Source organism: Thamnophis elegans, chromosome 6, assembly GCF_009769535.1.
Source record: "Thamnophis elegans isolate rThaEle1 chromosome 6, rThaEle1.pri, whole genome shotgun sequence".
Lineage (NCBI taxonomy): Eukaryota > Metazoa > Chordata > Lepidosauria > Squamata > Colubridae > Thamnophis > Thamnophis elegans.
The window spans coordinates 11,757,801-11,772,451 of record NC_045546.1 but is presented as its reverse complement, the minus strand read 5'-3'; the positions used below and the strand labels follow the sequence as shown (position 1 = coordinate 11,772,451).

General features: G+C 43.3%; 1 protein-coding gene across 2 annotated transcripts in view; it reads right to left on the bottom strand.

Annotated features, from left to right (window-relative positions):
- The window catches only part of AMOTL1 (angiomotin like 1), a 155,653-nt gene extending 154,909 nt beyond the window's left edge, over positions 1 to 744 (bottom strand). For both annotated transcript variants that reach the window (XM_032219309.1, XM_032219307.1), the window contains exon 1: positions 352 to 744. In XM_032219309.1, the coding sequence (XP_032075200.1) occupies positions 352 to 370 (19 nt within the window). In that variant the 5' untranslated portion in view covers positions 371 to 744. The remainder of the gene's footprint in view (positions 1 to 351) is intronic.
- Between the last annotated feature and the right edge of the window lie 13,907 nt (positions 745 to 14,651).

Genomic DNA, 14,651 nt, shown 5'->3' with positions numbered 1-14,651 from the left:
CTTCCCAGCCACCCTCCCCCCATCCCACCCCAACCCCAAGCACTCCGGCCATCATGGGGGAAGGCTTAAAGGCAAGCAGGCAGGCAGGCGCAGGGAAGGTTAGGGCGCAACCATGTGCAGCTTTGACAGGCTGCAGCGGGTTTCCCTGCGGGGTTTTGGGGCTTTTTTCGGGGGGGGGGACATATCCCGCGAAGCAAAAACGAGAGAGGGTAGGTGAGGATCCCCGGGTAGGGGTGGGTGGGAGAGAGCGAGCCCGCACCGCGCTTCCCACGCCGGAATGCTCGGAATGCCGAAGCAAAAAAAATTTAAAAAAAATATTATTTTACTATTTTATAGATTTTTTTTTTTTACCTACGGCTGCCCAAATCATAGCAAACGTCTCTGGGTCCTAAGGGTGGCCCATGTATCCGGCGCGGCGAAGCGGAGAGAGAGAGAGAGAGAGAGAGAGAGAGAGAGAGAGAGAGAGAGAGAGAGAGAGAAATCCCCCGGCGGAGAAAGTAGAAGAAGGGACCGTCCCGAGAAACGAAGCTGCCTTCTCCCTTTTTTTTCCTCGGACGCGGCCGAAGGGTCTGGGAGAGGCTCGGCGACGTAATTCGAGCCGCCCACCCACCCGCGCGCGGGGGGATCGGAGGAAGCGGCGGCGGCGGCAGCGGCAATGGCACCTCGCCCTGAGGGCGCCGTGGCCAGGTCCTAGCGCTGGAGAGGCTCCGTTCCGCAGGCCGGACGCGCGTCGGACTCGCCTTAAAGCCGCTTCTGGCCTCGGACGTTTTTCTTTTCTCTCTCTCTCTCTCTGCGGGCGAGAGTGGGGGGGAAAGCGCAGGGCGGAGCCCGGGAGGCTGCCGAGCGAAGGGCCGGAGAGGCCCGGGAGGTTCCTTGGCGGGGCTGCTGCGCGCCCACCTGCGAGGCTTGTGAGGCGCGGGGTGGTGGTGGTTTACCTTCTAGCCCCATAACCTAGGTGCCCTCCAGATGTTCCGGACTCCAGCTCCCATCAGCCTCTGCCGAGGCTTGAGCAGCCAATGGCAGGAGGTATTTGGGGCATTCCAAAACTCCTGAGGGGCAACTTTCCTGAAGGCCTTTGCTGGAAACTTCTACTTCAAAAGAAGGGGGAGGGGGAAAAATAAAAATAAAAGGGTGAAGGGGAATTGTGATGGCGGGCAGCCTTTAGGGCTCTTCCCGCCCTGCTGCCTTAAATGCTGCTCGTCCCAGAGGTGTTTGTTTGTTTGTTTGTTTCAAGAGGCATCTGGAGTTTCTGGTTTTCCTTCGAAGACGTTTCCCTTCTCATCCAAGCAGCTTCTTCAACTCTGACAAAGAAGGACTAGGGGAGACATGATAGCAGTGTTCCACTATCTCAGAGGTTGGCACAAAGAAGAGGGAATCAAACTATTATCCAAAGCACCAGAAGATAGGAGAAGAAGCAATGGGTGGAAACTAATCAAGGAGAGAAGCAACTTAGAACTAAGGAGAAATTTCCTGACAGTTAGAACCATTATCAGTGGAACAGCTTGCCTCCAGAAGTTGTGAATTCTCCAACACTGAATGTTTTTAAGAAGATAGCAATAGCAGTTAGACTTATATACCGCTTCATAGGGCTTTCAGCCCTCTCTAAGCGGTTTACAGAGTCAGCATATTGCCCCCAACAATCCGGGTCCTGTTGGATAGCCATTTGTCTGAGGTGGTGTAGGGTTTCCTGCCTAGGCAGGGGTTGGACTAGAAGACCTCCAAGGTCCCTTCCAACTCTGCTATTATAATTGTAATTGACTGGATTCTTCAGAGCTGAAGAAAGCTGCTTGGATGGGAAGCGAAAAGGCTTCAGAGTTGCCTCTTGGAAAAAAAAACACATTTGGGACAACCATGACCTGGATGACTGAGAATCTCTAGAGCAGTGATGTCGAACCTTTTAGACACCGAGTGCCCACACTTCACACCCACACGTGCCCAAACTAAAATGTGTGCACCCAAGCAAAAATGTGCCGACATATGCTTGCACATGCACCAGCATGCATGCATGCGCAGCAGAGACCTGAAGACCAGCTGGCTGGCGGGAGGTAGGGCATCCCAGCACTGGCAAGAGGTAAGATCTTTTTCTTTCGTGAGCTTCTGTTTCGTCGTCGTTTGCAGGGAAACGGGAGCTCCCAAAAGAAACGCCACGGAGATCTGACCCTGGGCGATAGCGCTCGTGCCAGAGGTTCGCCATCACGGCTCTATAGACTTTTAGCTGTACAATTTGGGATGAGCACCATTCAAAGGGTTTGGGAGTAGGAATGGATTTCCAGAGGAAAAATTGCAGATTATAGGGACCAGGAGACCTGAAGGCACAGATAAACCTCCAGGTGGCCTCAACGACTTTCTAAAAGGATGCAAATGACGAGCTGTCGATAAGGAGTATACAATTCAAGAATGGACATTGAAAGTTACAAACTTAGCCGAGATGGCTAAAATATCGGCATATCTTAAAGATCACTCAAATGAGAGATATAAACGAGACTGGAAAAAATGGATTGACTATATACAAAATAAATACGGGATCAAGAAATTCCAGCTAGCCTATGCTTAAGATCAGAAATGATTTAAATTGTTTAAAGTTAGCTCAGCAAGAAGCTAAGATCAATGTAGAGATGTCATTAATTTCTTTATTTCTTTTTTCTCAATAGATTTTAGACTGTTTGTTAAAAATCCATACCATGTACGGGTTCTGGGAAGTCAGGGGGGAGGGGGAGGGGGGTTGGGGGGAGGGAGGGAGGGGTATACATTAGGCTAGACAAGAATTTGGTGGTAAACTAGAACTATTTTGACACACAAAAAAATTGTACTCCGATGTCTTACTGATTGAGGAATGATGAAATGTTTGTTTTAAAAGAAAAATAAAACTTTTGAACCAAAAAAAAAAAAAAAAGAGTATAAATCCTTCCATTCCCCACCATCCAGTCACAGCTGAAGAAGCTTCTAGGATGAGAAGCGAAATGTCTTGAAGAAAAAAAAAAACCCTGAAAGTCCAGTTGCCTCTTGAAAAAAGCACCTTTGGGACAACCATGACGTGGATGACTGAGAACCTCCGTAGACACTTAAATGCTGCTGTTACAGGCAAGAACTGGGTTGCAAATCTTCCAACTCCCAACTCTTGTCTTGGTAAGAAAGCAGAGCACAGATGGTCCTTGATTTGAAACCATTCGTTTAGTGACCAATGTTAGAGTGACACCGGAAAAAAGTGACTTATGAGCATGTTTCACATTTATGACCATTGCAGCATAGTGATCAAAATTCGGACACTTGACAGCTGACTCAGGATGGGGGAGTTGCAGTATCCCGAAGTCTCTTGATCCCCTTTTGCGACCTTCTGATGGGGAAAGCCGGATTCACTTAATGACAGCGTGGCTAATTTAACAACTGCAGTGGTTCACTTAACAACTGTGACAAGAAAGACGGTAAAATGGGGCCAAAGTCACTAAACTGTCTTCGCTGAGCAACAGAAATGTTGGGCTCAATTAGAATCATAGGTCTGGAAGGGACCTTGGAGATCTTCTAGTCCAACCTCCTGATCAAACAGGAGACATCCTGTCTGCATTGAGAGGCTGGGGAAAAGAGAAGTAGCGTGTGGAACGGTCTTTGGAACCAGTTCTCTAATCCCAGAGTGGTTTTCTGTGCTCTCCTTTCCATGCCCAATTTTACCTTCTACCTCTTGGAGGGGAGAAAAGACCCCATTTCCCTTCTTCTCTTCTGTTCCACAGCTTCTCAAGATCATGTGAAATGCTAGTGCCTGGGTAAGACCACACTTGGAATGGAAACATCACCAGAGTTAGTACCCACAGTTCAACCCTGAGCTACAAATATTCTCTTCTATTCCAAAGATAAGCAGGGTTGGATGCGATTATGGCGTGGATGGAAGGTCACAAAAACCCATAATCCTGTAGATGGCATTGAGAAATTGAAGGATTTCCCCCAAATAAGAAAAAAATTCTTCCCTAGTTTAAGTAAGCAATCATGAATTTGAGCTTGAATGGAGGATGAATCTACATATAAAAGCCAAGTACCACTCACTCATCACAAAATCTCCAGAACCGTAAAGCCTACAAACTCGAATGTTGCCACATATGTTCCTCTTGGCTTCTACAGTAGGTGCTCACTAAGAAAGGATTTTTCGAAATGACCATCAGATCATTAGTATTTCTTATACAGTAATTAACACGCTCTGAGGCTAAGGAGTTCTACTCCCCCACCCCACCCAAAAAGAACTCTGTTCCAACTTCCGGTTGTCTCACATTCTGTTACCTCAGTTCAAACTGGCAGATGTTCCACTCAGGAGCAATCTGGGGCTCCTTACGGTACTAAATGTTGGTACCTCACCAAAATGTCTCCGCCTTCCACCTATGGAACTGCTTCCGGATTCAAGGTGGTGGGAGTGATATTCCCTTATGTGTTTCAATCACCAACCACCACTGAGCCAACGGATTGAACCAGAGTGAACCGGATTTCTCCTGCATTGCCCGATCACATAGTTTCATTGCAAAGCACAGGTATAGAGTCTGATATAATCTGAATAATTTAAAAAGTCAAAGGGAATATCAATTCACTGGTTTGCAGAAGTACAAACTAATCTCGGAAAATGATTCTCAGTAAGAGGCAAGCATGCTGATTAGCTAAGGAAAGTAGAGGTAGTCCTCGACTTACGACCACAATTGAGCCCAATTTTTTGTCGCTAAGCGAGTTAAGGAAGTTTTGCCCCATTTTCTTGCCACAGTTGTTAAGTGAATCACTGCAGTTGTTAAGCTAGTAACCCGACTGATCAGTGAATCTGGCTTCCCCATTGACTTTGCTTGTCAGAAGTTCGCAAAAGATGATCATATAACCCTGGGACACTGCAACCGTCATAAATGTGAACCAGTCGCCAAGATTCCGAATTTTGATGACATGACCATAGGGATGTGGCAAGGGTTGTAAGTGTGGAAAATGGTCAAAGGTCATTTTTTTCAGTGCCATGAAACTTTGAACAGTCGCTAAATGAATGGTTTTAGGTTGAGGACTACCTGTAAACATGCTTCTTAGAAAAGCTGGATTATCGACACAGGGAGAAAGAGAATGGAAGTATTTCTAACGTTTTTAAAACCCATACTATTTTCAAAATGTTAAGATCTGAACTTTAGATATTATACGATTATAGAAAGAAAGATGTAATCTCTTGAAGTTTGCACCTATATAGTAGGTTTAACAGCATTTATTCTGGAAGTTTTCTAGTATATTAGCTGATAACCCGCTGTTGCTTAGGTATTTATTTATAGGGGGGAAATGTCTGGACCAAATGTAATTTCTAATGTTGGATTTTTCCCCTTACCAGAGGGAGCCCCCTTGTGGAGTACTGTGGAGCCGTTACCATGGCAACTCTACTTCACTATACAGTAGAAGCCAGTATGGCACAACAGGCTGTATCTTAACAGAACACAATCCTGAGGGGTGTTCAGGGTGTCTTACCCCCACAGTATTTTTCTCCAGAGAGTAAGTCATCTGTGTACCAAGTTTGGTTGAAATTGCTTAAGGCGTCCCAGAGTTATGCTGGAACACAAACACACACTCACCCACACACACACACACATGCACACATTTTTTATATAAAGAGATTTTATTACTTTCAGTATAAAATAACTTAGACTACGTATTGCGGTATTTGTCAACCCCAACCAGTAAAAAAATGTGTGGACTTCAACTCCCAGAATTCCCTAGCATGGGGAATTCTGGAAATTGAATTCCACACATGTTAAAGTGGTTGAGGTTGAGAAACGCCAGCAGAGAGTCTTAATGGGTTGAAGCAGAATCAAAGTCGCACAGATAAATAAATGAATAAATTCTATAGGGGCAGCCTGGCATCCTTGGCATTTTCTGTGATACACATCGCACACATTCTTTATCCTAAGTAAAAGCTTAGCCTTTTGCTAGTCAAGGTCAGAGTAGAGAAGGAAGGAAGAAAAAAGTAACTTACCACCTTTTTCATCCTATGATGTGGATTCCCAAACACCGTAGCACATTTTGACAGACGCACACGCACACGCACAGCTTAAGAAATTACCACTCACTGCAATGCATTTATGCTTAAAGTAACCAGACTACTGGAATCTCTACAAGCAGGACAAAACCTCAGGGTAGGCTCTCCTCTAGAGCGGTTATAAAGTTCCATCTGCAAGCAGCACTTAAAGCCATACCAAGCCTTGCTACCAACCAGAATCTCGTAGGCATTGAAAAGAGACCTTGTCCTCCCCTTCTAAAATTAATAGCCACAATGAGATCTTTGCCATGGGAATGAATGTATGTATTTATAACATTTCCTCCAACTGGGCTCCTGCACAGCACAGGCCTGCCGTTGGAAAAAGCCTACCCCTCCCTTAAAAATGGGGAAAGAAAATTCCGCTGCACATCTGTTTTTTGTATTGGGAGGAAGAGTGCTCCGTCTTTCTTTCCTTTTAATAATTTGACCTGTTTTGTTCCTGACAAAAGGATGCTGTGTGAGGCACTGGCTGTTTGGATCCGTTCCAAGCCCAGATGAGGTCAGCATGGGGGGAGGGAGGGAGACAGAGAGAGAGAGAGAGAGAAAGGTCCAATTCTCACAGCTGGATGTCCACCAGGAATCTGAACAAACTATTTGGGTTGTCATTTCAATCAGAATCAAATACAATCCGATTCCTTGTTGCAACAATTGCATGTCAAAGACCGCAATCTTACAAATGTTTACGCCTGACATCCGAATAACTGCTACTTCGTGTTCTTACAAGAATGTGTGCGTATTTGTACACATCCACACCAGCATGATGGTCTCATGTTAGCTCCCTAACAATGTAAATACAGGGGGGGGGGGGGGAAATCCCCAGCCAAAGAGGATCTAAACTGCTAATTGGAGTAATCATTACTGCCACTGTCTATTTGTTGCAGCCTGCAGCAACCAGTGGAGCTGGCAGCAGATTCAGACACGGGGGGGGGGGGGGGGGAACATGGGCCAGTCTTGGAGTCTGAGGAAGGCTCTGATGAGGGCTCTGTGTCATAGGCAGAGAGGGGCCCAGAGCCGTATGCCAGTTATCAGCTGCCTTCGGAGTTGGACATCAGTGGGGCAGACAAAACAGCTGGAGCCTGTTGCCAGACAAAGGGAACAGCTAAAGAACAGGGGTCGACTTGGGAGTAAGGCCACAGGTGGACGATGAATGGCCCCTCCCAGAGGAAATAAAAGAGGAGCGGAAGGGGAGTGGAGTTTGCAGGAGACAATTAGTTCACTTAATTGGCTCATGATTCACGACTTTCCTTGCCACGTTTTGCCAAGTTTAGCAGATATCGGCCTGGCAGCTCTCTATGCCAGATAAGGTCTGTAACTGTAAATCCTCCCTTGAAAGACACTGCGGTATATGAATGAGCAGAATTCACAGTAAATTAATAAAAGGGATTTTTGTCGGGAACAGGAGTTCACTTCATGCTCTTGGGAAGCCTCGTTCAGAACACTATTAGTGGGTTACGATTGTGGCGGACGCCCTTGTAGCTATCAGGTCACACAAAATGTGTTGGAATTTATGCAACTTCTGGCGAAGAGGCCAGTTCATAGAAGTCTTGTGTAATCCTGAATGCATTCCAATCCTCCCATCAGCTCATCGTGCACAATTCTAAATGAAGTCCTTGAGAAGCTGGAAAGGACAATCATGTTGGAGCACAGGATCGTAAGTACCTATCTCCAACCAATAGGTGTTTAAGCACTTTGGCCAGAAGGACATATATGGCCACTTTTATCTTTAGAAATGCACCGTTTTGGCTATAAAATAGGAAATGAGTTCAAAATAACCTTCGGCCTTTTATAGCTTGATGCTTCTTGGAATCTTGGAATGGTGCACACTCACATTTGTGAACCAGTAGGGAAAGTAAGTGAATACCACCCCTGCTTATGTCCACATGTGTATGTGAATTCCCCTCTGTGTGTCTCTACAGACTGATGCTGAAAAAGTATTTATTTTTCTAGAGGGTTGGTGCACAAGCAGCAGTTGTATGCACTCTGCCCCAGCAAATGTGAAATAGTTAAGAGTACAGGTGTTAGTTGCTAAAGCTACTAGTAAACTCCTCTTTCCCATGCACTGATGCTATCACCTAACCCAATCATGAAACATCTGCAGGAAGAGAAGATTGCTGAAATAACACCAAGATGACGACAAATGAGAAGAGAGGCTTCTAAAATGGGAAATAATAAGAGTGTACAATCTTTTAAATCAAAATGCAAGGAATGTACAGAAACTCTTCGACTTACGAACACATTTGAGGCCAAAATTTCCATTGCTAAGCAAGGCAGTTGTTAAGTGAGTTTTGCCCCATTTTATGACCTTTCTTGCCCACAGTTGTTAAGTGAACCACTGCAGTTGTTAAATCAAATCAAACCTTTATTGTCAATGCACAACATGTGTACAATGAAATTGGATGAGCCTCCCTTGGTGCAGCCCAACACACACGCACAGAATACATAATAAAGAAAAAGAAATCCCTAAACCCAAATAAGTAATAACTAGCACACTGACTTCTGACTAACTAAGTTAGTAACATGGTGAAGTGCGTCTGGCTTCCCCATTGATTTGTCAGAAAGTCGCCAAAAGTGATCACATGACCTTGGGACATTGCAGTCGTTATAAATATGAGCCAATTGCCAAGAATTTTGATTGTGTGGCCGTAGGGATGATTCAACGGTTGTTAAGTATGAAAAATAATCATAAATCACTTTTTTTCAGTGCCATTGCACCTTTGAAAAGTCACTAATTGAATGGCTGTAAGTTGAGTACTACCTGTATTTTATAAAAGCGAAGAATGTCCTGGATAATATGCCCCATTCCAGCCCATTCTGACTTTACATGCAGTTGCTAATGGTTCTCTGACAGAGGTGGAAAAAGCAATAGGAAAATTAAAAGATAGTGCTTGCTGAAGTATTAGTACCACTTTATAAAAGCCTTATTAAGACCACGCCTGGAATACTGCATCCAATTTTGGTCACCACAATACAAAAAAGAGGTTGAGACTTTTGGAAAAAGTGCAGAGAAGAGCAACTAAGATGATTAAAGGCCTGGAGATTAAAACATATGAATAACAGTTGCAGGATTTGGGTTTGGCTAGTCTTAAGGGAAAGAAGGATTAGGGGCGAACATGATAGCAGTGTTCCAGTATTTGAGAAGCTGCCACAAAAAGGAGGGGGTCAAATTATTCTCCAAAGCAGTGTTTTTCAACCTTTTTTGTGCAAAGGCACACTTTTTTCATGAAAAAAATCACGAGGCACACCACCATTAGAAAATGTTAAAAAAATTTAACTCTGTGCCTATATTGACTATATATAAAGTAATTTTCCCACGGCACACCTTACACTATGTCACGGCACACTAGTGTGCCGCGGCACAGTGGTTGAAAAACACTGCTCCAAAGCACCACAGGGGACGACAAGAAACAATGGATGGAAAATAATGAAGGAGAGAAGCAGCTTGGAATTAAGGAGATACTTCCTAACAGTGGGGACAATTAACCAGTGGAACAGAAGTTGCCTCCAGAAGTCATGGATGCTTCAACACTGGAGGTTTTTAAGAAAAGTCTAGAGAGTCATTTAACTGCAATGATATATAATCTCCTGCTTGAGCAGGGGGCTAGACTAGAAGACTTCCAAGGTCCCTTCCAGTTCTATTCTGATTCTGACTTACAATCATTTGCATAGTGACTATTTGAAGTTACAACAGCACAAAAACGTGCATTTCACACTTAACGACTGTTGCAACTTCTCCATGGTCGTGTGATGAAAATTCAGAAGCTTGGTAATTGGCATGTATTCGTGACAGTTGCACTGTCCTGGGTCATGTAATCACCTTCCCAGATGACCTCCAACCAACAAGCAATAGCAATAGCAATAGCAGTTAGACTTATATACCGCTTCATAGGGCTTTCAGCCCTCTCTAAGCGGTTTACAGAGTCAGCATATTGCCCCCAACAACAATCCGGGTCCTCATTTTACCCACCTCGGAAGGATGGAAGGCTGAGTCAACCCTGAGCCAGTGAGATTTGAACAGCCGAACTGTAGAACTGCAGTCAGCTGAAGTAGCCTGCATGCTGCATTTAACCACTGCGCCACCTTGGCTCGCATAGTATAGTATAGTGTACCTTTTATTGTCATTGTACATCATGTATACAACGAAATTGGTTGTACAGGTGATAGGGGAAGCCAGATTTGCTTAACGAGAACATGATTCACTTAACAACTCCATTATTTCACTTAACAACTGTGGCAAGAAGGTGACAAAACTGACAACTGTCTTGCTTAGCACCAAAGTTTTAGGCTCAATCGTGGTCATACATCAAGGACTTCCTGCAGTTAAGGGCACTTGGGCCAGAACAATGCAGCTATTTTAAAAGTGGCTGAATGATTCAGGCTATCTTGACAGTCCATGATAGCACCTTGTCCCGAATCCTTCTTGACTAAAATATACTCTTTGGGCAAAATAACTTACATATAAAAGCTCATATATAGTATACAAAACCATGTGAGGCATCAGAGTTAGGAGGGTGAAAAGTACATTGAATGTGGACCCCTGGTTTGGATTGAATGAATCTCATGCCCTCCCAGGGAATCTAGCTTTCTTTTCCAGTACATCATCAGTGGATCTTTCTAGGCTAAGAATAAGGCATCTGGAACCTTCTAGACTATTGTTCCCAGCAGCTCTAAAACAAGAATGGCTGCAGGATTTGGGTTGGGCTAGTCTAAAGAAAAGAAGAATTAGGGGTGACGTGATAGTAGTACTCCAGTATTTGAGGGACTGCCATAAAAAGGCGGGGGGGTCAAATTGTTCTCCAAAGCACCAGAGGGCAGGACAAGAAACAATGGTTGGAAACTAATCAAAGAGAGAATTAAGGTGAAAGTTCCTAAAAGTGAGGACAATGAACCAGTTGGACAGCTTGCCTCATGGGCCCTCCATCACTGGATGCTTTTAAGAAGAGCCCCTAGACAGTCACTTATCTCAAATGGTAGGTTCTCCTTCTTGAGCAGGGGGTTGGACTAGAAGACCTCAGCGGTCCCTTGGTTTTCAATAACATCTGGGTGAATTCATGCTCCTCATTCCTTCCTAGCCAACAGAAGGCACCCTGTTGTCGTGGAAGGGATCATAACGGATCATCTTGGAGATCTAATAAACTGGCTCAAGTCTTAAAAACTACAGACCAACTAAAATTTTAGTCAAAGCCATGACAATTGTGGGATTCAGAGAATTCAGGACAAAACATAGGAATTAATAGCTTAATCTTCATATAGGAAAGGAACTTCATGAAGACGTTCCGTTGCTTAGTTTACAGATATTGAAATGACTAAAACCAAAGCGATTTGTACCAAAGAAAAGATATTATGAGGCATGCCTGAATAGTATTTTAATTAATCGTTCTATCTCGGAGGATAGAATGTTTTAGCGTTGAACTCCAAAGCTCTAAATTAGCCACTTCATAGAAAAATTGGATCAAGGTCAAATTGGACAGGAAATTACTTGAGTATCAAATAGGCATTGGAGCAATTTCCTGACATATAAATCAACAGGGGGAAAAATGCCCAGGTATTTCTAGAAGAGCATGTTATTTTTATGTCTAGCTTTTTTTTCTGAGATTCTGTCTTTCTGCTTTTTTTTCCTCAGGAACAAAATGGATTCTTGAGCTAAGATTTCAGGATAACGACCAACAACAACAATAACAAAAATATGAACAGAGAACCCATATACCCTCTTTATAACATAAGTAATCCATTTTTAAAAAATAAAAACAAACCAAGGCATGTAAACATCAGAACATATCTGGAGGTGTCATCTGTTTTCAATCATTTAGCCATGCACAATCAAAATGCAACCAAAAAGGTAGAGAATTCCAAAGATCAAAGGGACAATTACACCATGCATTTACTTACCCAAGTGATGGACCCCAAAAACTGTTGGAATAACTTGGGGAGCTTCAGTATCTGGGGAGATAAAAGCAGAATAACAGTGTTGTAGTTGAATCAGAATGGCATCTGTTCAGAACTCCCTCTTCTTCTGCTTTGCTGGCACCGTCGTCATGCTGTCCCAAAAATTCCATATCATCTAATTAATTATTACTGTAATAATTACATTAAATGGAAATGAGCTTCAGCTAGGAAAAAAAAAACCATTGCTTTGGTGCAGGAAAACACACCACACACACAAACACACAAACACACACACACACACAAACACAAGATCCTCACCCAACAAACTTTATGCCGAATGGAGCTATGAGGTTCACCCGAGCAGCAGAGTTGACACTTCCTCACCTCCTTATTTTGGCAGGGTTTCCCTGCTCCCATCTTCTTTCTTCACCCAAGCCCCAAGCTGACCTCAGAAGAAGCATCCCTGGCTTTGGATTCCACAGCTGGATGGAACATTTCGGTCCTGAACCCACCTGAATTGACACAGCAACTCTTGCCTATCAACAGCGTTCTCTCTTGCAATTCAACTGGCCTTGTATCAGTTGCTAGGCAACCGAAGATGGCATATGCGATGAACGAAAGAGGCATTAACATCTCAATCCTTCTTTTTTTAAAAATCTTACATTTAGAAGCATTGTGGTCTATCTACCTGTCCTAAATGACCTGATTTGTACTGAATCCAATATCTATCTATCTATCTATCTATCTATCTATCTATCTATCTATCTATCTATCTATCTATCTATCTATTTATCTATATCATCTATCTATCTATCTATCTATCTATCTATCTATCTATCTATCTATCTATCTATCTATCTATCTATCTATCTATCTATCTATTTATCTATCTCTATCATCTATCTATCTATCTATCTATCTATCTATCTATCTATCTATCTATCTATCTATCTATCTATCTATATCTCTATCTATCATCTCTCTCTCTATCTATCTATCTATCTATCTATCTATCTATCTATCTATCTACACACACATTTAAGGCAGAATGTTCTGAACAGAGAGCAGAGACTCACACATACTGCATGTGTATCTTCTCCCAGAGCAGCCCGGGTGAAACTGATGCTATCCCAAATGTATTGCTCTAATTCTCATCATTTTCATCCTGCTGGCTGGAAATCGTGGGAGCTGTGCGGTCCAACGCATCTGGAGAGAAACTAGGTTGGAGACCTTTGCTATGGAGGTGAGTGAAGTAAAGAAGTTTTGAATCCAATAAGAAGGGAATGTGAAATGTGTGTCCTCCAGCTGTTGTCAAGCTACACTTTCAAATCTTGACAAGTTTCCATTATGATACAGACTGTTGGGAAGGAAATCACATTTACTTTTCTCCCTGCACCCAATTTATTTTATTTTATTTTTTGCATGTGTCATCTTTTTTTCTGGGAACTTAAACCATTGTACATTATGGGAGAAGAACACAGAACATAGAATAATAAGGTTGGAAGGGAACTTGGAAGTTTCTAGTAATTCATGCGGGAGAGAAGACCCTATGCTAGTGATCGCTAACCTTTTCCGGACTGAGTGCCCAAAGTGCGTGCACTCGCATGTGAATGCATGCGCATGAACCCCCAAAATGCAATGAGTGTGCAGCCCCTGTGCATACACGGGTGGGCCCCTGCACGCACCCTACATCCCGCACATGCACGAAATAGACCTGAAGACCAGCTGGCCAGCGGGAGGCGCATGTGCATGCACAGCGGAGCTGAACTGGGGCAACGGTTTTTGTGCCCACAGAGAGGGCGCTGCGTGCCACCTCTGGTATGCTTGCCATTGATTCGCAATCACGGCCCTATGGCATTCCATACAAATGGCTGTCCAAGTCTCTTTTTGAAAACCTCCAGAAATGGAGCACCCAAAATGTCTGGAAGTAAACCATTCTATTATTAATGTTTTCACAGCCAGGATTTTTTTTCCCGTAGTGTTAGGTTGGATCTCTCTTTAATGATCTTCCACCTATTATTTTTTTTATCTTGCCCTCAGGTGCTTTGTAGAATAGATCTGCCCTCTTTTAACTGTAACAACTGAAAGCCAGTGATCATATCATCCTTAAGCCTTTTCTTCTTTAGATTAGACATACCTACTTCCTTCAATCCTTCAACGTATGGTTGAGAGAACAGGTTTCCTTCATTTTATCTTTTTAAGAGGATTGTGATAAAGACTGCGGTTGAAAAACAGGGTCACCCACCGAGTTTTAGTGTGGTCTTGAACCCTAATTATTACACCATTTGGACTCTGAAGTTCTTAACATCAATATATCTTCTAAAATAATGTTGATTCCATTCTTTCTTTCAAAACTGAGCCACCTCTGAGTCATATCCTTTCCTTTCTTCCTGATACATCCCATCTTCAGAGCAGAAAGCTTTCCTGGCAGACATCCTGGCTATTTTTGACTTAATATTTGTTGACATTTTGCATTAAACAGGACCTCTATTGCAATCTGTATTTTTTTAAAAATGGCTCTGTGTGTGTGTTTATGTTCCAGCATAACTCTGGAACGCCTCGAGCAATTTCAACCAAACTTGGTACACAGATGACTTACTCACTGGAAAAAAATACTGTGGGGGTAAGACACCCCTAACACCCCTCAGTGTGTGTGTTCTGTTAAGATACAGCCTGTTGTGCCTTAAAATGGCTTCTACTGTACTATGGTAAAATGGCTTCTACTGTACAGCATAGT